The sequence below is a fragment of the Alternaria conjuncta genome (genome assembly GCF_024043145.1).
Source record: "Alternaria conjuncta strain BMP 0040 chromosome Unknown scaffold_6, whole genome shotgun sequence".
In the NCBI taxonomy this organism is placed as follows: Eukaryota; Fungi; Ascomycota; class Dothideomycetes; order Pleosporales; family Pleosporaceae; genus Alternaria; species Alternaria conjuncta.
The window spans coordinates 497,136-519,659 of record NW_026250095.1 but is presented as its reverse complement, the minus strand read 5'-3'; the positions used below and the strand labels follow the sequence as shown (position 1 = coordinate 519,659).

Below are 22,524 nucleotides of genomic sequence, written 5' to 3'. Positions count from 1 at the left end.
CCGAGGTTACGACCAATGCGGACAGGCGCTACGGAGAGCCTGTCTCCGTGCCAGCTTCGGTCAGGTCAACAACACCTTAAACCAACGGTTTCACGAAAGCTCTACTACGGTAAGAGGCATACGCTCTGTGTGTGGAGAGGCTAACAATATGAGCTCCGGGACTACTTTGGTTAGCATGCCAGCAGAAGAAGAAGAGTCCACGGGTACGTTACGAAGGCTTGGCTATTCTAGCTTGAGTTGCAGTCTGCCTTGAGATGAATTTCAACTGCTGGGTTAGGGTGCGGCATGTGGCGTGCGGTGGGTGAGTATTGATCCTACCTAGGTACAAAAAGGGGAGGTCTAATCATCAGATTGTGGCCATCGGTAATGCGGGCCGTTTCTATCCTCGTCGATTGCTAATACTAATCACAGCGCTTGACGTTTGTCTTTAGATCCTTAAAAAATCTTTGGACTTTGCTCCGAACACATCTTGTTCAGGTCACCGGGCGAATTTCTGAGTCAAGCCTAAAAACACTGCGTCAAAATGGACATGTTTAGCGCGACGAAAAACGAGATGACGCATTAGATCCGGTATCATCGAGGACTGGAATCAAGCGTTATAGGACTACAACAAGGCGTTTAAGACTAACAATTGATGGTAACATATCTAGGGTGCATCGAACTACATCGACTATTCCAAGATTGTGTATCGACCTGTGAATAGGTCGGATCGTCCTTAGCGGTCTCGTCCTGTATTCAATCCTAACCCATCAGGTTTAGAGAGGTATCGTCGTTGTGGCGACATGCCGGCCCAGAAGGCTCGTCAAACTCAATCAGATACCTCTGGTCCTCTGCTTTGGATTGCAGCAATCAATTCCGCATTGCAGACGCCCATGTTAACAAGTTCAGGAGCTATCCCCGCTCTATGGGCGATACCAACCCAAAATCCGCGGGCTGGATCCTCATAGCGAGTGATTTCGAAGAGCAAGTTCATGTTCTCGACACTTAAATCCATCTCGGCGTTCTTTTCCGCAAGAGTGCGCCACCGCGCCAATATCAGCCCGCACATATGGTCATCTTGAAGCTGTGCAGCCAAGCAGTACAGGTCCATTAGTGAGCCGTTTCCGCGATGGAAACCTGCCGGCGCTTTTGTCAAACATCCGGCGGAGCTGCATTGCACGTACCACTGAACGACCTCTATAGATGAGCATTCAACCTGTACTGTCGTTTCGCTGTCGGCAGCCATTAATTGCTGAAGCACCACGGAGCTGCTACCAAGGTCTTCGAGGTCGCCGATGACAACTTCAGATGGTGAGTCATGTGCGTCATGTACCTCTAGTACAACCTTTTCGACGTGTGCCGACATTAGGTCGTCTATGTAGTTATGTACGTCTGCTCGATTTCGAATGGCATCTGGAGGCATCCATCCGGCGATGCGTTCATTGGAGATGGAAACTTCGCCCTTGTCCACACGCATCTGCGGTCTGTCAGCATGAGAGACCTCAGTAGGACCACGAACCTTTTGGTTGCTGGTGTAGGCTTGCACGCAAGGAGCTTGAGCGTGTAGGGCGGCAACCTTCGAGCGCCGAATGGCTTGTGTCTTTGGTTTCTTTGCGTACATTATTTTGAGGGGATAACCTGGATGTTTGGCTAACCAAGCAGGTCGGTGTTGTCGTGCGCGCTTCTCCATCGCCGCTGGACCCACAGACATATCGTACTTTTTGTTGTATGCTTCGGCGACTCCCGGCCACGGCAGCGGGCCGTATGTTTCTGACGACTCGCCATAGGCATCTGGCTTGTTATTGTCGCGTTTTATGATGATGAACCCGACCTGCTCTTCGGCATGGCGTTGCTTCCCCTCTCTTTCCATGGTAAGCATGGCGCGCTGAGTGACACGGTGAGCATTCTTCAGCGTAACTAATGTTGTCTCATCCGCTTGATCCTGTTCCGACTCTTTTTGACCCGGCTGATACTCATCTTCGCTGTCATCTGTCTCGCCTGTGACAATTGAGTCGGACGAATGATGAACTGTTCCGGGACCTGCAGTGGCCTTCAACATCTCCAGAGCACGCAACAAAGCGCTTTCGGAAGTAGCAACAGCATCAAGAACCATAGTTGAGCAAAGCTGGGGTGATCTCAAGATAGAAGAGATCTACAACGCTAAATGTACCTGCCTGGTGTAGACATTCACTAGACGGTATGTATTCACACGCGTGAGTTTCGGGGTGCATTGTCGACGTACCTAGCTACTACTCAGCGGGACGGGATGACTAGTTACAACCTCGATACCCATAGCACGTCCCATCTAGATGATTCTAGTTGAGACATGCTCTTGCGATGTTCGCAAGGTGTTGAGCTTGCATCTTCCAAAAGCATAATTTCACATGCTGTAGGTGCACAATGCTTACGGTCATAGTTTTGGGGATGAGAGAAGGCCAAGGCCGGTTTCATTGATCTCCAAAAGGGCAAAAAGTGATACTGATACTTGTTGTAGTTGTGCGCACGCTGATAAATAGAGTGGGATACATGAACTGACTACGAAATCGCCAAAAATTCACTAGGTGACGTTAAAAAATCGTCTCTAGAGCCTTAGCCCATGGAAAAACGCTTTCCTATCCCCTTCTTCTTACTAGACCCACCAAACTTCGCCCTCATAGCCACCCAACTGCCTGGCTCTTTCTTCAGACGAGTCAAAAACATTGCTACGTCAGCTTTGATGGAATTGAAGCTTAGCATCATCTCGTTCGCGCTTTTCGAAATACCATTGAGATGTGTACGAGCTCGCTCTCCAGCAAGACCATGGTCCTCGCACATCGTCCGATGCACCTGCTCGTAGACATACAAGTCCTGGCTGGCTCCTTCCATGAGCGGATCTAGCTCAAGGGGCAAACTTGAAGTGCTGGAGTGGGCTGGATCGGAAAGCGACCGGAAAAGAATTTGGTAGATGTTCAATATCCTGAATGCGCGAGAGAAGAACCGATCTAAAGGTGCTGCCTCACTAACGATGGCGTTATACAGCGTCTCTGTTTTCTGTACCAGAGCAGCCTTATCGTTAAGAGAGGCGGAAGCAGATAAAACCTCAGACTCTAAGTCGTGAATGAGCGTAGTGAACGTTTCGCTAAATTGCTCGCTTTCATTCTCGACTTCAGACGTATGAGACAGTATCTTTGCAAATTTAGCTTCGTTGGCTGCTATGATCGCTGCGTCGTGTGCGCGAAGGTTGGTGAAAGTTTCAGCTGCCCGTTCGTTCTCGGCCTGTAGTTGCACAATGGTGAACTGAAGTTGTTCTAGCTCTTTTTGCAAACGGTCAGCTCTGGCGATAATTTCATCGGAGGCAGCTTGGTCCGTGACAGCGAGAGCAAGCTCGCGCTCGTAACGTTGTGCACGCCGTTGCGAATCTTCAGCAAGCTCACGGTAGTATTCGATCTGCCGGTGCGCCTGTTGGAGATCGACTTTGAGCGCCTTGAACTCTGCTGGTTGGTCGTCAATCTCTGCTTCCTTTTCCTTGATTTTCGCTCGCAATGTATTGTTATGAGTTTGCAGGTGTTGCTCACGATCTTGAATCTCCCTAATGTACTCTCGCGCTGCTTTGAGTTCGCTCAACTCCTTGAAGTGATCGCGTAAGACGTCTGGGATGGCGTCCTCTATCTGATAGCCTTTCGTTTTGACATTGGCTACAATATCGGACAACTGCTTCCTCATATCCCCGAGAGTAGCCATGAATGCGGTGGCGATGTTGCGTTGCTTCTCGACGGTTGTTGGGATTTTAAACTTGAGCCCGTGGAATGTACCGTCAGGAGTCTAAGAACGAGATTGATGTCGAACATGGTGTTGACATGGTTTCCCGACAGCGTGCATTCTAGGTGTGATGACGTCGATGGCGACGGTAAACCGCATCGTGCCCTTACAATGAAATGATCTGAGCAGTCGGGAATTCGTGACCGAAAAGGGTACTATGTGAGTACCACAGGCATAATTGGCTAGAATATGCCCGCATATCTTTAAGCTATAATGCGCAAGTGGCCGCAAGCTTTGCGCACTATGTGTATCGAGCAGGGAGGTATGACAGCATCCCTCTTAACCGGACAGGTAGTGAGTCGGAATGAATCTAGTATGGCCACTTTCAACCCGCTTTTCCAGACGAGTAGCCGTTTGGTCGAACTTATCGAGCTCGTTCCTAATTGGATCGCACCTTGCTTTATCAGTGGTAGAGACGAGGAGGCCATACTTTACTGGATCTTTCGGTGGGTAGGTCTGCCAGTACGATTGCCTGTTGCTGCTGATGACGGGCTTGGAAGAACGCCGCCAGGTTCGCGACACGTTCCATGCAGAGACTTGTACTTCGGGTCCCGCAAAACGGGAGACGACGTCGAGCAGCTCTGATATTTGGAACACTTGATGTCCCCGGTGAGCACACTGTCAAGATTTTGTTGTTTCTGATGGTGTCGGTATGGTGCGCCGCGCTGGTCAATGATGCATACCGTCAAGAGCTCCTGCATTACGCGAAAAGGACGCGTCGGAATCGGAACGCGTCGCATGCATCGGAACAGGTATGCGCAAGAACGAACGAGATTTGGATCCAAGGCAGCCGTGTGGCAAGCTAAGTCTTTAACATCGGTTTTCAGGCGACGTCATTTTTAGTTGCGCTGTGAGCGTGTAGCCCATAGCTTCCAGCGACATTGTTTTGCTGATGACAATGGTGACTTTGCGTGTGACGTCACATGCGACGCCCCTGAACGCCGGCTTTGTCTGCCTACCCCACTGCCATTCGGGCACCTTTCCAAGGCTCAAACCTCAATCCTTTTGAACCGGACTTGATGGCGACTACTCGGCGCGACGCGTTCCAGGACAAGAACGACAGTACTGTATTGTGAAGCAAAGGAGACGGCTTGTGGCGTCCGATCAAGGCTGCGCCCTCTGGACAAGCTGACCGGTCGCGCGACATGCACTAATTAAATGGTTATGTGCAGTTGCGATACGCCGCTGCGCGCTGCGGGACTGCGCGCTCAAACGTATGAAATGATGACCAGGCATCACTCCAGAGTCTCCTCGCGGGTGTGGTGTCTTTTTGTCTTCTCTGTCTGCATTCTGCGCGTGTAGGATCGCTACTCACATCACAAACTGCTTTCAACCTGCATCGGAAATGGAACCTCACCACTCCCCAAGCAATGATGCGGACTCCATAGGCGCCAGCTGTGGAGGTATGTTTACGTTGTCCAGTATGGGGTGTTCTTGCTAACACTGGAAACCAGGTACCCCGATTTTGTCCTAGTAAGCCCGGCTTTGATCATGTCTGGCAGTGTTAGCTGTGTCTATCCGATTGTCAGTCGCGCCGGATGTTTCACTCCTTCTTCAAGCCAGCAGCAAGCCGCAAGACCCAACGAAAAAATCCACTGTTCCCGGAAACGTAGCTTCTTGACTCAGACTATTCTCATCATCGCCAATCCATTACGCCGCCATTCCCGACGCGTAGACTAGCCCCGATCGATTCATCGAACACATGCTAGTTTGTGTTGATATAGACTCCATGGGTCAAGCGGAGGTACTAACTCGCGGCAAATTGCACAAGCAAGGCTCTGAGTTAGGGTAATGTCTGCAGGAAAACTAGAGCCAACGTCTAGAAGAGCGACAGCCCCTAATACCATGAGGATAGAGCCCGAGGGCATACAAGGTCGTAAAGGCAGCCGAAGCTATAAAGAGTAGAGAAGAAGCCGGTACGAACACAAGCTTGAGAAGAGACCTTATAGTAATGATCCGCTGAGGTGCAGGCACTGTTGTTCGAGAATCCGAGGACATGTTGCTCATAGACAACAACTGACTAACGGGGGTTCCGCTATCTGCACTCATAGTATGTCCGCGAAAGCGCAAGCCCCAGCACCTGTTTTGGAAACGAAATGGAGAAGTGGTTGTGTAGAGTGGAAGAGAAGCGCGGGGTGCAAAGGTTTTGATTGTTGTGACGCCAAGGCACTAGTACAGCACAGGTCCCATCACGTGGGACGTCGCCTCGTTGATGTGCGAAGTGAAGGAGGAGCTGAAGTTCTTGTTACGCGTAAGATATTGTCTGATTGGTTTAACATGTATGCAAAAGTCGTCAGGTGCTCTTATCGGGCTCATATACACTCATATGCTCTCGTGGCGGCGAGCAATGTCGATACTCGTAGCTTCAAGGCCATCGTTCATTGGCTAGAGGACGTGGAATTTCGCGTTTGGAGACCCCCACGTGCAACGCGAGCAAACGGTCGTCGTCAAGTGCCCAGATCCCGGTTCTGACCGATGTTTGTGTCCGTGGCTATTTTCGACTTGGGCTTGATCTCCTCACCTCCTCACACCACCACAGACAAAAAGGTTCTCCTCACATTGCCACACTAGGATGGAGACTGTCGCGCAGGATCTCAAGCGTAAGCACGTCGCCGATGAGCATTCACTGTCGGAATCCGAGGAAGTCAAGCGTACAAAGCATGAGGCGGATCCACAAAAACTGCTTGAGACATCTTCTCGTGTCATTGAGGGCCTCTTCTGGACTCTACCAGTGGAGTTGAAGGACTTAGTATCCGCTCATGTAAGTCTCCTCCCATATGCCAATCACTCTGTCTAACATTGCTAGCTTTCCGAACACGACCTCAAGCAGCGCCTGCAAGTCGCTTCAGGTCTTATACAGACTCACGGCCCACCCATCAACAAGCAGGGCGCCGCAGAATACTTCCTCAAGACGCTCTACAAGACGGTCTTCTTCTCACTACATCCGCAAGATGTGCATACATTCGACGGTTTGGTTGAGGGTTCCACCACGGCCAACTTCAGCGCGATCCGAAACGTACTCTTCGAAACGTTCATACCGACCAACGAGATCTTTGTCCGTCTACTGCAAGGCTTCCGGAAAGACAGTGATTCCAATGTCCGCATCGTCTCCTTCACAGCAGGATCGCTCGTCGACAACGCGACCTTGCTAGTTCTGGAGAAATTCTTCCAGCGCCACATGACTTCTTTAGAGGCCATCGTCATCCCGAGCTACGACGACGGCCCTATTCATAACGCATGGGCTTTCCACTATCCAAGAACCAAGGCCGAGGTCAAGGAGATTGATCGCCAGAACCTGATCGTCGCTTCAAGCAACCCGCCAATTGGTCTCCCCGGTCACCAGTCCTGCATCTTGGAGCAGACAGGCGACTTCGAACTGAGAGTCACCAAGCGCAGGCCAGACCTACCTGACTCATCAGAAAACAAGCTATCAAAGTCTGTTTCAACCAAGCTGGATGTTCTGGTCCACTCCTGGGCGCCCGCCAATCTCTGCCGCAAAATGGTAGCCGAGGACAACCGATATCGCGTTCGTGACCTCTCCATAACTTCTCTCCGCCAAGATCCGCGCATCAGGATGTCCATTGGTCCTATCATTGAAGGATTGGGATGGTCTCACCCCGTTTCGCTAGAGGAGTTGCGACTCAACTTCGTGAATTGCGCCGAGTACGGCAGGGCAATGATCTCTAGTGAGATGAATGAGCGACCAAGGATTATCAACATGGAGTCCATCAAACTGCTCCAACTCCACGAGTGCGACGGCAACATTGAGTTGATCAAGGGTATCTGTGAAGGTTCAGTCAACGTCGAGACATTCCTGTTCTCTGTGAACGACGGAGCGATCCATGACGACGAGGAAGACGCTCTTGTGCAGTTTGTTCAATCGGCGAAAAACTTGCGTACACTTTCTCTCGCATACATACCTCCTCCCATCCCGGCAAAGACACAGTCGTCCGACAGCCCAGAGCTCGCTGCCGACGAAGACTCTCCGGTAATGAGTCCCGGTAGTCGCCTCGACGGTACCCAGGAGCAGGCGCATGATGATGTCGATCAAGCCGTCTTCACGCAGGAGTATTGTCGTTTCCCTCTTGCTCGTCTTCTCGGTCCGGTGAATCGTCAACTACGCAGCCTGGCGCTGACACAAGATCTGGGATGCAAGATTCGCACGGAGGACTTGGTCTACATTGGCAATACATGTCCCTATTTGACAGACCTCGCCATAGCCTTCCCCGACATCGCCGACACTTTTCCAGGGGCCTATCTTGACGCCTACGTCAAGCTGCAACTCAAAGCTCTCGCCGATGTTCTCAAAGCCTACCAGAACCTCAAATACCTCCAGCTCATCGCAAGCGGCGCCCACCGCGACCTCTCTCCTGGATACGTCTCCCCCCTAGAGCGCATTACGCGTCTAGTAATCAAGAGTCTTGCAGAACATGGTCTGCAGATCGAATACTTCACCATCGCCCTTCGTAACGATGAACATCCGCATGCATACGGCGCCGAAGCATGTCATCTTCGCGTCCATCACGATGCCGATTTGTCTGAGACTGTGGGTGAGAAGACACTGAAGCGCGACATGGCTATGTATGGCGATTGCTTGCGATGCAACTTTGAGGATGTTGTGCAGAAGAAGACAGGCTTTGCGTACGATTACTGAGTGCTGGTGGAGGAGGAGGATGGTGCGTGGGATGAGTCAAGTAGTTCTTGGATGAAGTTTGCGCATCGACGCCATAGCCAGAAGATGATCAATGATACCAATGCCCCCTGTCACGAGACTTATGCAGTACCGTGATGACCTTCAATGCCCTCCCTGACTCACAATTGCGCTCCTCATACACGTTGGAACCTTCTGGCCTCTACAAAATATACATGGAAAGAAGTGTTTGATTACCATCTCGTGCTCTTTCGAACACTTTGTGCCGACCAAAACGGGTTCCGTATACGATTACTTCGAGAGATGAGGGTGGAGCGTGGGGTACTTCAACTGTGTTCATAGCCATACCTGTACGTAGATGCCATAGCGAAGAGGCATTCAATGATAAAACTCTTCTCATTCTCGACGTCTTTACGGTATCCTGTGCCATTCAGTACCTTCGCGGCTATCACTCTGTAAATACCATGGGCACTGAATACCTCCCGGCCTCCATATTAGCGAGCTATCTTCAAGGTGTAACACGTTTGTATCCCCCTCGACATGCCGTGTATCTAGATGTTTTAGTATGTATGTATACACTATCGCTACTGATTAAGCCATCTGAAAGCGCACCAGAGCACTGCCGTCAATCAAGAATACCTCTGCATGTCTCCAATTACCGTCCCAAAGCACACTAGAGCACTATGTCCAGTCAACATCCCCCTTGCATATCAAGTTTTTCACGTGACCGTGGGGTTATACAAGTATACCCCAGTCTCAGAACATGACCTTGTTGAGGTACCGTGATGTGCTTTGATACCTCAGCCAGATGCGCGTGCACTCGGGAAACACAGCGAATACCTCCAGCCTCATATATCACCGTAAAGAAAGACGTCTGCGAACCTCAAGTAGTTGCCAGGGTAAGGTGAGTAACCAACAGCAGCACAGCCAAGACATAGCATATTGACAAGGTAATTGACTTTCATCTCAACTCATATAGTATATAAAGTGGCAAAATGGTATCATACGCCATCCAATCCACTCCATGATGAGACAACCAAAACCCCACCTTGGGAAAAGCAAACTCCACACGCAGTAGTCTAGTATACATATGTGACAGCGCCGAGGGTATCAACCGGTGTTGTGATCTCCGGGCGCGCCATCTGCTCCAAAGCCATTGTTTCCGAAGGTGCCGTCGCCAAAGTAAAGCATATCATGGGGTAGGTACTCCAAGTCCCAAGGCATCATGTCGGCGCCTAGTAGTGACATGTCGACGTCCTGTGTGTCGATGACCATGTCGCCGAATGTGTTGTCTGAAGGTGTGTTGAAATTTCCGAATGTAGGTGAAAACTCGGTTTGAGGTGTAGGTTGTAGCTGATTGTGTTGGGCAGATGAGCGGGTATATGAAGTCGGATTTTGTAATGGCGTTCTTATGGCTGTTGGCGAGCCGCCTGAGAACGGAGAATGCAGATTCAGAAGCAGGTCAGCATCTGAAACCAATACTGGATCTGGTGTGGGCATGTGGTTGAAGGTTGGGTTTGAGGGCGGCGGAGGCATGGATGCCGAGCTGAATTGCGAGAAACCCGATGGTGATGCTATAGATTGGCGTGGCTCGAATTTGATGGGAGGATCGGATATCAATGATGCGATAGAAGGCTGAGTACTTGCTGGGAGTGTTTTGGAAGGTGGCGGCCTCGTACTCCGGTTTTCGCCATTCTCGGAAGTGTACATGACAGCGACGTTGGTTGATGGAGAGTTCATGGTACCAGTAAGTGACCATCCGATTGCTATGAACTGTTAGTGAGATTTCGAGAACATGGGCATTGATAACATACCTTGACTGGGGTGTACCATGGGCGAGCCAGGCATATTCGGCGTTCTCGCGCCCTTCCGAATGGCGGCTGCCATCTTTGCGACGTCCGCGTCAGAGTTTTGTGCAGTCAGATAAGTTCCCCAGCTCAGTTTCCTCCTCCAACCAGGGCTAGTGAAAGATGGCTCGGGTCGAGGGGCTTCTAATGCACTTTCCATCTCCTCGGCAGTGTACAGCAAGGGGTCGCCAACACCCTTTGCCTTTTGGTCTAGCACAGTCATGATGTACTTGACACCCGCCCAGTAGGTTTCCAAGGCCTTGAGGGCACGATAACAGCGTTGATAGTTTTGGTTAGCAGCGGAAGCGAGCAATGTGTGCTTAGCGGCGGTCTGCTTTTGTTCCAGATCTCTGGTAGAGCTGTTGTTTGGATTCAGACGGTCAAGAGATTGATGGTTGGCAGCTTTTTGCCAATTCTCCCCGTGCCGGCCAGGGCTTGCAGGGCGAGACTGAGGCTGCGACGAAGCTGAGTGCAGCGCGGTCTCTTTGAGGAAAGCACATGCGGCGATGTATATTGGTTGACTAAGAACAGTCAGTATGCGAGTTTTGCATCGGGAACCTAACCTTATCCTACCTGGTAAAAGGATTGCCGATGCCAGTCTTCAGATCAATGAGCTCGGTAAAGGCCAGGATGTCGGCAACAGTCTTTGCAGAAGACATGGAAAGCTCCCTGCTATTGGTGGACAGTGATTGCGGTGTTCCCTCAAACGTCCTGAGCAACGTTGGCTGATGCAGAAGAACGATCAAGGTATGGAACCAGCAATGGAGGAGGAGAAAGTTAGTGCCCTGGTGGAGCTTGACGTATTGCTGAAAGTTGACCGCATTGAAGTGCAGCTTGGGCGACAGGTTCTGATAGATGCCCGTCAGCCTATCTTCCCAAGCTCCGAGTTGCTTCTGTAGGTCAGCAGTAATATCAGCGGCACTTCGTATCCGGTTAAGGAGATCAGTAACACGGCCGTATAGATGGATGATGCGGATCAGCGCAGGAAAGGGCAATGGCCAACCGGAAGAGTCCACTTCATCCAGAGAGGGAAACGAGATCTCGATGTCGCGATCGCGAAGGGTCACCGGCCGTCCTGTTCCAGAAGATATAACGCGGTCGAGGAAGAAGATGGACCAGAAAGTGTCCAGCCTCTCTCGCTCGGCAGCTCTCTGCTCTTGCTCCTCTGCGCTAGCCCCCTGATTGTCTAAAACTGTGGATTGCTCCGAATGCCGTCCACCATCCGGGTCGCTCTTGACAGAATTTGGGGTTGGGCCTTTTCGTCCCTCATACTTCAGGCCTCCCACAGACTGCATGCCCAGATCCTGCGCCATTCGTATGGCAATCCCCAGATACATCCAGAGTCCACTGTCGCGACTCGCACCGAATTCATCATATGCAAGAAGCAGCGCCGCCTGTACCACTGCTACACTGGGACACGGAAAAGCGTCGGGAATAGCTGACTTGGCTCGCTGCGCAAACGCTTGGCCATGCTCAGAAGGCGGGATCGTGGAGGGTTCTGCATCGCCTTCCTTCTGCACGTCGCTCTTGCCTGTCAGCATAGGATGTGTCGAAAATCGGGCCGCTAACGCACAGACGGCATCTACGAGGATTGCGTCTACCTGCTTCTCCTCCAAGTCACGCATGAAGCGCTCTCGTTGTAGGAATGGGAAGGAGCAGCCGAGATGCACAAAGAACAGCTTGCAGAGGTGGGTAATGAGTGGACTTGGAGACATTGACGAGGCGTCGTATACGGGTATCTCGGCGGGTGTACGGGCTTCTGGCACTGGTGGTGAGCCTACTGATGGTTGCGCGGGTGAGGACTCGATTGCGTGTTCTGGACTTGTTAGCTACATGATACGGAGTTACAGCAGAGCAGTAAGAGCCGGATGCGCCGGCCTTTGTACAAGCACAACCTCATGGGCTGGTTGCTTGGCTTCTGAGACACAGGTGCTCTCCGGTAACAGCATCACGAGCTGCATATCCATGGTGCGCGGGATGAACGTACGATCTGATGTAGTCTGAGCACTACCATGCTGCTTTCCTCGCACTTTGACCACCATCTGTCGCAAACCGGGCAGAATGGCTGTAGGCCCAAAGTATCTGAAATATGGCATTCTGTTCCGCGTGCTCAGGCTTAAGCCTCCGCTGCTTCCGGTCGACTCAACCTTGGGCGAGGCATGGACGCTTGATTCGGAAGTTTGCGACGTCGTATGGGGAAGGTGCGGCCGTGTGAGCAGCGGGTCGATGGGAGGCTCTTGTTTTCGGGAAGGCGCGCTGTTCGAGACAGAGCTCTCTCTTCTTGCAGCCTTTTTGCCTTCTTTTTGGTGTTCGCTCGTGCCATTATCGTCTCCGTACCCGGCGCATTCGTGCTTGTTCTGGACACAGGTTCCACACACAGGTCGCTCACCTACTCCACCGTCAGCAAATGATAGACAGACTTGCCAAACTCCGTACCAGAACACCGCGTCTTCTTCTTCCTGCATGTCAGGCACGCGGAATTGATGCGCCGCCTCTTCGCATAGGGACCATCATGGTTCGTCACAAAACGGATAGGCTTGGGCTGGGGCGCGGCAGCATTCGCAGAGGCCGTCTGAGGGGCTCCTTGATTCATTAAAAGCAGAGTGTGGTCTCAGCGGCAAACGGGAATGACCGCATCAAAGGCCGTGTTGGATGCTGCAGGGAAGGTAGATTTGAGTGGGGTAGCAACAGCTGCCAGATGCGCGTCAACGGTCGATCACGAGCCAGACCAGACAGTGGAGAAGCTGCGAAGAGACGAGAAGCTGTGGAGAAGCCAGCGCATATTCAGCAAGGCTGGCACAGGGCGATCGGCAAACGCTACGACGTGACTCTGCTACCCGACGGGCGTGTGTTGACGACGAGTGGTGGTCTGGGTTGCGGAGCGGAGAACCCCAGATTAGTCGTCGACGCTACCCGGGCCATGCATCAATTCATGTCCGAGCGCGTCTGGCGTGCTGGGAAAAAGTCGCCGCGGCGGTCCCACCTGGGCTGGGAGCAGCGTGCACGCCATCTGCACCCTCGCCCAGCACCGCCATGGAGTCAATCCGCCCAGCCCTCGCCAGCATCCGGCTGTCGGCGCCCAAGAGAGCCTACAGGCCCCTCTACCAATGTCTGCACACATCAGCGGCGCGGGGCGCCACGCCGCTGCCTCATCCATCGGGTACGAGACACGACGTAGCCAAGATGGCTCAGCAATTAACGTCTGACAGTACCCGGACCACCGCCTGCGACGCCCGAGCCACAGCCATCAGATGCATCTGAACGGGTTGCGAGAAAGAGGCGGCAGGCCGACATGATGAAGCAGGCGCGCGAGATGCGCGACGTCTACGCCCCCACCAACAAGCCCAAGAACATGCTGGCCAAGCGCTTCTGGAAAGACGTCTCGATCAAGGAGGACGGGGGCGGCCTTCAGGTCTTTCTCGACCACCGACCTGTGCGAATGCCCAACAAGCAGATCCTCACGGTGCCCGCATCGAAGCCCCAGCTGGCGACTGCCATTGCCCTCGAGTGGGATCTTCTCATGAGCGCGCAGCAGGCCCTCAAGAACGACTACATCCCCATGACCTCGCTCGCCGCTCGTGCAATCGATATCGAGGCGGCGGACAAAGAGGGGAGGGAGAACATCAGGAACGACATCCTCAGCTATTTCATGCGCGTGCTGGACACAGACACCCTGCTCTGCTGGGCGCCCGCAAAGGTCATGAACGAGACGCTCCAGAACGGGAAGACACTGCGCGAGCTTCAGGAGGAAGTGGCTACAGGCATCATTGCCTACCTTCAGACACACGTGTGGCCTGGTGTAGAGATCAAGCCCACGCTCGACCCCGAGACCATCATCCCCACCGAGCAGCCAGAGATGACAAAGCAAGTGATCCGGGGTTGGTGTGCAGGTCTCCCAGCCTACGAACTCGCTGGACTGGAACGCGCGGTGCTGGCGTCCAAGAGCCTGCTAGTCAGCGTGCGGTTGATCCACGAATGGGGCGAAGCATTTGCGCAATCGCGAAAGGTGACCGATGCGCCGCGCTTCGGCATCAAGGAAGCCACCGAGGCGTCGAGTCTCGAGGTTACGTGGCAGACGAAGCAGTGGGGTGAGGTAGAGGACACGCACGATGTCCAGAAGGAAGATCTACGGAGGCAGCTTGGTAGTGCTATCATCCTCGTGGGCGGCGACTCAGCCTGAGCACGTGAAGATGCTATGTAGACAATGTACAACATGAACATTTCCAATGCACGTGTCAGGACGTAGTGCCGTACCTAGGCAGAGCCAAAGCTTAGGCTCACCAAGCTGGAGTTCGCCCAATGCACGCATTCACTAGGCGAATCCGCCATGACATATGCCCGAGCAGGATGTTGGGATAATCGCTCGGTAGCCCAGCCTAGCGGAGCAATAGTCGTGATTCGCTGAAGCAGCGGCCTGGATGGTGCGCCCCTGACGAAAGCCCCCAAAACCGTCACGAAGCCCCGCCGCGTCAGTGGTGAAATCCTACAAAGTCGCAACAGCTGCACACAATCTATAGAATACAGGACTCGGTGCTGACACACATCCAACCGAACCCCTCCTCCCTCTGCCCGCCGCCTACAGGCCCGCATATCCTTGGCCCGTCGGCCAATCACACAAGCATGGAAGGGTAGGTGCTCCAAGCCCGCTGGCGTCATGGCGGGGGACATGTGGAGGAGGACGGTGATAGCCCAGAAGCACGTCTGACAGCGTATTGCAGGCACAAGCGCTCCAAGTCGTCGAGCGTCAAGAACCTCCTGTCGCGTGTCACTTCCAAGCCCGACGGAGCTGCCGCGACCACAGACAGCAGCGACACTTCTCCGCCCAGCACAGCCGTCTCGGCCAACTCGCAGCCCGCGCAAGCTAGACCAACAACTTCGGGACACAGTCGCAGTCTGTCCAAGAAGCACAACCCACACCTCTCGACCAGCATGTCGAATACAGGCGCCGGGCAGGACAGCCTGAGCCCCGTCTCGCCCAGCGTCCAGCAAGCGCCCAGCTCGCCCACGGGCAAGTCAACTTCGATAGAGCAGTCGGTGAAGCTGTTCCGAGTATTCGAGTCGCTCCGCAATGGCGACACCGCAGCCATATCGAGGGCCATCAGGGACCAGGCGGGGTCAACGGACGGCGAAGAGGGCAGGTCGTCGCTGCAACTGCCCAGCGCGCGCACGGAAGGAACCTCCATCCTGCACCTGGCCATACAGTGCGCCGAGGTGCCCGTCATCGAGTTCGTGCTATCCAACGCGACGGCCACGCCAGACTCGCCCATCGACATCAATGGCCGCGACCGCGATGGCAACACCCCGCTCCACCTCGCAGCCACACTGGGCCGCGCCCCCGTCGTGCGAATGCTGCTCGACCAGCCCGGTATCAACGACTCCGTCACCAACTACAACGGCCAGACGCCCTTGGATCTCGCCCGCACGCCGGACATCTTCCAGCAGCTACAGCTCTCGCGATCCATCTTCATCGACACCAACGTCAGAAAGATACAGCACATGGTTTCCGCTGGGGACATGGACTCACTAGAGAAGATACTCCAGGATGCTAGGATAAGGAGCACGCTGGACGTTAACGGCGGAGAGCTGGCGACTGACCCGGTCGTAATGGATGCGGGCGGTACCCTGCTGCACGAGGCAGCCAAGAAGAAGGACATCAAGCTGGCCCAGCTTTTGCTGCTCAATGGAGCTGACCCGTTCCGTCGCGACCGCAAAGGCAAGCTTCCTCAAGACTACACCAAAGACGACCGCACGCGCGCCATCCTGAAGCGATCACCCGCCGCAGCCGCAGCCCAGAGGGGCATTCAAGAAAAGACCATACTCGCAGGTGGACCCCCGGGCCAAACCGCGACAGAGAGCGGAATGGGCGCAAGAGAGTCGCGTGAGATGAAGGGCTACCTCAAGAAATGGACCAACTACACAACCGGATACAAGTTGCGGTGGTTCGTGCTTGAGGACGGCGTTCTCAGCTACTACAAGCACCAGGACGATATTGGGTCTGCATGCCGCGGTGCCATCAACATGCGCATAGCGAAACTGTACATGGATCCCCAAGACAAGCAGCGATTTGAAATCCAGGGCAAGTCGTCGGTCAAGTACCACCTCAAGGCAAACCACCAGGTCGAGGCTAAGCGATGGTACTGGGCTCTGAACAACTCAATCCAGTGGGCCAAGGACGAGGCCCGCGAAGAGGAGAAGCGGGCCAACCAGGATCAGGAGATGCTGAAGCAAGCCAAGATTGAGCAGATCAAGGGCGAAGGCGACACTTCCAGTATCGGCAGCTCCAAGGTAGCACCAAGTTCGCGAAACTTGACTGCTGGTAAGTGTCACCAACTTCTGACCATGTATGACACACTAACACGTCCAGCATCCACTCTCGGCGTCCCTCACCCAAGCCTGGACAACACATCCTCACGAACTGCGGTCAGCGTGACAGAGGACCCTGGAAGTGCCTACGAGCCTAGCATGAACGGCCAAGGTCTGGACAGAATGGTCAGCCACATGGGTACCGCTACCATAGCTGGCGACGACGAAGACGAAGACGACTATGGCGACGATACGAGCAGCCATGAGATGAAGCCCCAAAGCAAAGACGCATTCAACATCACAGCGCAATCGGCTAAGCTACAACTCGATCTCCTGACATCCGTGTCGTCGGCACTCCAGACAGAGAGGAGCAGAACACCCGACCTGAAGATTTCTGACCCAATGATGCTACAAGCATTTGCTTCGTACGAATCCGCTATTGGGAACTTGAAGGGGCTAATCGGCGATCTGCTTCGCATATCCAGAGATCGCGATGCCTATTGGCAGTACCGCCTAGACCGCGAGGCCAATGTGAGGCGCATGTGGGAGGAGAGCATGGCCAAGGTGGCAAAAGAGCAGGAAGAGCTCGAGAACCGGATAGGCGAGTCTGAGGAAAAGCGACGGAAGCAGAAGAAAGCTCTGCGGGAAGCCTTGGAAGATTACGAGACGACTGGCCCCAAGCCGGATGCCAAGGACGACGAGGACGACTTCGCCGACGCGCCAGAAGATGCCCAGCAACAGAAGGATATGCCTTCACACGTGGGACTTCCTGCTAAGAGCCAAAAGGTTAGGAGGAAGGCTACATTTGCAGATATTGCTGCCGATATCTCAGACTCCGATTCGGAAGATGACGAAGAGTTCTTCGATGCTGTCGGTGCTGGAGAGGTCGAGGTTGTTGAAATGCCTGCGGCTGCCCCCAAGGAGCCTACACAAGTAGACATTCCGGCCTCGTCAGACGACCCCTTCGAGAGGAAGCACATGGAGATTGCCACAGCGTGGGCAGGCTACGAAGACGGTCCGCGGAAGAGGCTCGCAATGGATGCCGACGACAGGCCTAAGATATCGCTATGGGTAAGTCTGATGGCGCAATTACTTGTGCAGATGCTAACATTGTTTAGGGTATCCTCAAGTCCATGATTGGCAAAGACATGACCAAGATGACACTCCCTGTCTCTTTCAACGAACCCACTTCACTGCTTCAACGTGTCGCTGAAGACATGGAGTACACAGATCTTCTTGATACCGCTGCCGAACGCGATGACTCTACCGAGCGACTACTTTACGTGGCTGCCTTTGCTGCGTCAGAGTATGCTTCGACCATTGGACGCGTCGCTAAACCTTTTAATCCACTTCTCGCCGAGACTTACGAGTATGCCCGACCAGACAAAGGTTACCGTTTCTTCATCGAGCAGGTCAGCCATCACCCACCGATTGGTGCCGCCTATGCGGAATCTAAGAAGTGGGACTACTACGTAAGTACTGGAAGTATGTTCTCTTTACCATTTCTAACAATGTCCAGGGTGAATCTGCTGTGAAGTCGAAGTTCTATGGAAAATCTTTCGACATCAACCCTCTCGGAACTTGGTTCCTTCGTCTTCGCCCTACCGTCAACGGTGGGAAAGAGGAGCTCTACACCTGGAAGAAAGTCACCTCCTCGGTAATCGGCATTATAACTGGTAACCCCGTTGTCGACAATTACGGCACTATGGAAATCACCAACTGGACGACGGGTGAGAAATGTCTGATCGAGTTCAAGCCTCGTGGTTGGAAGGCTTCGTCAGCTTACCAAGTGGTTGGTAAGGTTTTCGATAAAGAGAACCGGGTCCGCTGGAGTATCGGTGGACGATGGAACGACAAGATCTACGCGCGCTTTACGCCGGGCTTTGAAGATGCAGACGTTGAGAAGAGCGGGAAGAGTTCAAAGCACGACGACAACAAGGCTTTCCTGGTCTGGCAAGCTCACGAGCGTCCAATGGGCATTCCCTTCAACCTCACCCCCTTCGTGGTAACTCTCAACGATATTCCCGACAAGCTTCGCCCGGTCGTCGCACCAACGGACACGCGTCTCCGTCCCGACCAGCGCGCCATGGAGGACGGCGAGTACGACTTTGCGGCCGTGGAAAAGAACAGGGTCGAAGAGAAGCAGAGAGCGACTCGCAGACAGCGAGAGGCTGAAGGCAAAGAGTTTGTACCCAGGTGGTTCCACAAGGGCAGGTGTGAGACTACTGGCGAGGAGTACTGGGTGTTCAACCATGAGTACTGGAAGGTGCGAGACCGTGTCGCGAAGGGAGAGACGACATGGCAGGATGCCGGCGCGGAAGATATCTTCTAGACTTCCGTCCAATCTTGTTTATGGAGCTCGCTAGTAGGATAGCTACAGGCGATTAATGTACATGGTTATATATCTTCTTCAAAAAAGCCTCTCTGTACAGGAGGGCCATTACACGCTTCTTCTTTGACGCTCGTGCTAATTTTGTGGCTATCCAATGTACCGCACCCACCGTTTCATCTACATATTCCCGTCATCCAACTCAACATAAAGCCTCAATTCCTTCTCCAACATAACCCTATACAACCTCCCCTTATCCTCCTCCCCAAACACATCCCTCGCTTCCGTAAAAGCAAGCATGATGTATTCCTTACACCAAGGCAGATTCCTCAACCCGGCATAAAACGTATCCTTGACCCGTTGCTCCGCCTCCTCAACACGTACCTCCCATCTACTCTTCTTACCATCTCTACGCGGTCTCTTATTCGCCCGCTGTCTCGCCAACTCATCACGTAAACAGCGTAGTTCAAACTCCACATACGCTTTCCACAGCGCGGGACACCGGGATCCAGCCGTAGACTCCGTTGCGCGCTTATACAATGCGCGGATGGAATGTGTCGTCGAGCCTGCGATTTCTCCTTTGAGCGTTTCGTAGTGTATTGCGAATGCCCAGCCTGCTATACTCCTTTCTTCGGGGCTTTGCAAGGCGTTCTGGTGCATGATACCGCGTACGCGATCGTCGATGGAGAAACGGGCTTCGTTCGCGGCGTAGAGAGCGAGGAGAATTGTGTTGGTTGGGAAGCGGGATATGAGCGGTTCGAGAGTGGAGCGGATGAGAGATGGTTTGACGATGGGGGCGTGTGTGGTGTGGTGGGTGAGTAGATGGGCGATGGATTGTGCATGGAGTTCTGCGACGGCAGAGGTGGAGAGGTGGTGCGATGTGAACCATGAGGTGAGATTGGCGTGGAGTTCGAGGGCGTGTGAGGCGGAGTTGTTGTGGGTGAGGTAGGTTAGGAGGGCGAGGAGAGAGGTGCTTGTTATTGCTGTGGTGTAGTCGTGGTGGAGGAGGGCGTGTTCGCTCTTTTCGCTGAGGGTTAGAAGTCCCATCTCTAGGAGAGTGTTACCAGGATGCGAGTCTTTGGCTGCGCCGGCTGAGAGGTTTCCCTTTGGTGAGACAAGCCGCCATAGAGCTTCGCTGTGTTCGCCTCTTCGGAGCGCTTCCCACACCCAATTGCTGAAGAGTTCCAAACTCCAAGGTGCCGATAGCACGCTAACCCCCTTTTGCATAGATAGCGCCATGCTGAAGACTTGATCTGCTTTGGCTGAGTTACCTAGACGCGATTCGACTAAGCCATAGGCGTTGTATAAGCGCAGGCTTGACGGACGTGCTTTGAGTAATCGCTTTGCGGACTTGAAAGCTTCAGATGGGAAGTGTCTCGATTCGAAAGCTAGCAGATACTCTCCTATGATATCATCGCTCGAAGGATCTGAGGCTAGAAGCTTGAGCAAGCGCCTGATGAAGTCTGCATCAAGCCTGATGCCATCTAGTGAGAAGCTTTGCTCGAATAGGAGGTCTGTAGTCATTTGAAAGTGTTTTGCTGAATAATTTGAAAAGAGTTTGGTGGCTTTAGTGAGTTCCGTAGAATCGTCGGTGTCTGGGGACACAGCGTGCCAGTAGCGCTGCAAAAACGGACCAGAGGACCAGGAACGTTGTTGTGGTATGCGATATGGCAAATTTGGCAAACCGCAGAAACACAAGAAAGCCTCAATCATCAGCGTTGCCGGTGCTTGGGGCGATATGATGGTCAGGTATGGCTCGACATCAGAGAAGAAGATTGTGTGAAATGCATCGTCCTCTGCTACATCGTCCGACGTGCGACCAGGGAGTCGTAACACCGATGTAGCCTCCACTTCGCGCTTTCGGAAATCTTCGAAGACCGCATCCAGTGCTTCTTTCTCGAGCAGTGATGAAGGTCCTGGGGGTGGCGCATCATCTATGTTGCTGTGCTTCCATCCCTTAGCTCCGAACTCGCCGATACGTGATACTTCGCTTTCCCAGAACTGCTCGAAAGCCTGTAGGTCTCCGTCTACTTCTGGTCGTAGCAAATGATGTTCGAGTACAGCTTGCCACACGGCGAGAGCGAGTTCCTGGTATCCTGCATCGTGTATCATGGATGTCAAACGTAGCAATATGTGCAAGGTCTGCTCCGGTAACATTTCGCTTTTGTTTGTACGAAGAGACTCGATGCATTTGAAGAAGGTCGCCCGGCACTCCTCAAACTTGAAACTTGTGAATCGTGATTGCACAAAGTCAAGATACCTCATCCACAGCTCTACACTCTGAGGATGCATCGCAAGCACGTCCTTCCATTTGCTGGCCAGTCTGGCGCCGTCCCAGGCCCTTTCTGCTTCTTCCAGCAGTCCTTTGTACAGCTCCAGCTTGCTCTCTTGATCCGTGCCGATCTTCTTCAAAGCCTCCTCATATGTGGAGATGCGTATATCAGCAAGATGTGCTCTATCAGATGCAGTCAGCTCAGTAGATGGCCTTTCGAGCTTTAGCATGGCTTCTTGGTGTTTGATCAAGTTCAACCAGCTTTGGAGATCTTCAGGATGCTGTTTTGTCTGCCGTGCGAGCTGCGAGTTCTTGCGAGTGACTTCAGTGTCGATTACAAAATCAGGGTCCGACTCATATTGCGTGTCTGGGTCCACAGGCTCTGTTGACTTTGGCCCTTCGATGGCGCGGTAGTCTGTCTCAGGCTCCATTTCGGCATCTTTGTCTGCACTGTCATCGCGCTTCCTCTTGGTATTTGCAGACAGTGACAGAAAATCCTGAGAGTGATCCACATCGGGGACCTCGGCCTTCAGCAGCCGCAAAGCGCGCTCACCCGGCTTGTTCGCACGCTTGCTCGTCAGCAGTCGCTCTTGCCGTCTTCGTGTCGCTGGCGTCACGAGTATTTTCCGATCCGTTGAGTACTCTCTATCGATCTTTTGGTTTACAGAAAGTCCGAGTATGAAGCCATGACCGAAGCGACGATAGGGTGGGATGTCGTAACGGTTCATTGATCCATAGCGCAGTACGTCAGGGTCTCCGCGTCGGTCGCTGAAGTAGGGCCTGTCTTTGCTTGAATCATGCTCGCGAATAACTTGTTTTGGCGATGGTGATCTTCCCTTGGTAGAACGTTTTTCTCTTGACGGTCGTTCTGCTTTCTCATGGTGTTGGGGTTCCTTGGGTGGCTCTGTAGCGGCCTTGGGCTTTGGCCGGAAGCTCGCAAACTTGGGGATGTTCGACGCCATTGCGCAAGGTGCAACTCCAGCAATCCTCTATTTGTAGATGGAGCTTCAGGCTAGTATCATAGTTGTGGTCGCTGCTTTCAGTACAGGAATCTATACGACGCGCGTAGTCATGAGTCAAGAGACGGATTGCGCATTGAGGATTCAGACATGTTCCTCACAGAAACAGGGCTGGCAGGCGTATGTCTTCTACTGTGAAGACAAAAAGGATGGAAGACCAGAGGTAAGACGTTTGGAGAGATGAAAGGCGCATGGCACGTGCTCGGGAGTCCGGCGGCGTGTCTGGCTCGAGCGGCCAACCGTAAAAACCATTAGCGTGAAATCTTGGCTTCCCGAAATTTTGTATGCGCATCGCCAGCTTCAAGCTTTCAACCAATCCGCCACGA

At 53.2% G+C, this 22,524-nt stretch overlaps 7 protein-coding genes across 7 annotated transcripts; 3 read left to right on the top strand and 4 right to left on the bottom strand.

Moving 5' to 3' along the window:
- Positions 1–1,035: 1,035 nt before the first annotated feature.
- On the bottom strand, positions 1,036–2,092 carry J4E85_004549 (uncharacterized protein; the record flags this gene model as incomplete). Its single annotated transcript, XM_051468805.1, has 2 exons — positions 1,036–1,063; positions 1,164–2,092. 2 exons carry the CDS (start codon positions 2,090–2,092, stop codon positions 1,036–1,038), a joined length of 957 nt encoding a protein of 318 aa, XP_051327020.1.
- A 476-nt stretch (positions 2,093–2,568) lies between these two features.
- On the bottom strand, positions 2,569–3,806 carry J4E85_004548 (uncharacterized protein; the record flags this gene model as incomplete). The annotated part of the gene is made up of 2 exons (XM_051468804.1): positions 2,569–3,750; positions 3,771–3,806. 2 exons carry the CDS (start codon positions 3,804–3,806, stop codon positions 2,569–2,571), a joined length of 1,218 nt encoding a protein of 405 aa, XP_051327019.1.
- Positions 3,807–6,349: 2,543 nt separating this feature from the next.
- On the top strand, positions 6,350–8,431 carry J4E85_004547 (uncharacterized protein; the record flags this gene model as incomplete). Its single annotated transcript, XM_051468803.1, has 2 exons — positions 6,350–6,538; positions 6,584–8,431. 2 exons carry the CDS (start codon positions 6,350–6,352, stop codon positions 8,429–8,431), a joined length of 2,037 nt encoding a protein of 678 aa, XP_051327018.1.
- A 1,107-nt stretch (positions 8,432–9,538) lies between these two features.
- J4E85_004546 (uncharacterized protein) lies at positions 9,539–12,868 on the bottom strand (the record flags this gene model as incomplete). Its single annotated transcript, XM_051468802.1, has 5 exons — positions 9,539–10,194; positions 10,243–10,796; positions 10,849–12,091; positions 12,263–12,664; positions 12,712–12,868. The coding sequence occupies 5 exons, from the start codon at positions 12,866–12,868 to the stop codon at positions 9,539–9,541; spliced, it is 3,012 nt and encodes a 1,003-aa protein (XP_051327017.1).
- Positions 12,869–13,308: 440 nt separating this feature from the next.
- On the top strand, positions 13,309–14,455 carry J4E85_004545 (uncharacterized protein; the record flags this gene model as incomplete). Its single annotated transcript, XM_051468801.1, has 2 exons — positions 13,309–13,435; positions 13,485–14,455. The coding sequence occupies 2 exons, from the start codon at positions 13,309–13,311 to the stop codon at positions 14,453–14,455; spliced, it is 1,098 nt and encodes a 365-aa protein (XP_051327016.1).
- A 440-nt stretch (positions 14,456–14,895) lies between these two features.
- J4E85_004544 (uncharacterized protein) lies at positions 14,896–18,910 on the top strand (the record flags this gene model as incomplete). Its single annotated transcript, XM_051468800.1, has 5 exons — positions 14,896–14,903; positions 14,994–16,591; positions 16,640–17,649; positions 17,697–18,050; positions 18,098–18,910. The coding sequence occupies 5 exons, from the start codon at positions 14,896–14,898 to the stop codon at positions 18,908–18,910; spliced, it is 3,783 nt and encodes a 1,260-aa protein (XP_051327015.1).
- Positions 18,911–19,087: 177 nt separating this feature from the next.
- On the bottom strand, positions 19,088–22,141 carry J4E85_004543 (uncharacterized protein; the record flags this gene model as incomplete). The annotated part of the gene is made up of 1 exon (XM_051468799.1): positions 19,088–22,141. The coding sequence occupies one exon, from the start codon at positions 22,139–22,141 to the stop codon at positions 19,088–19,090; it is 3,054 nt and encodes a 1,017-aa protein (XP_051327014.1).
- Between the last annotated feature and the right edge of the window lie 383 nt (positions 22,142–22,524).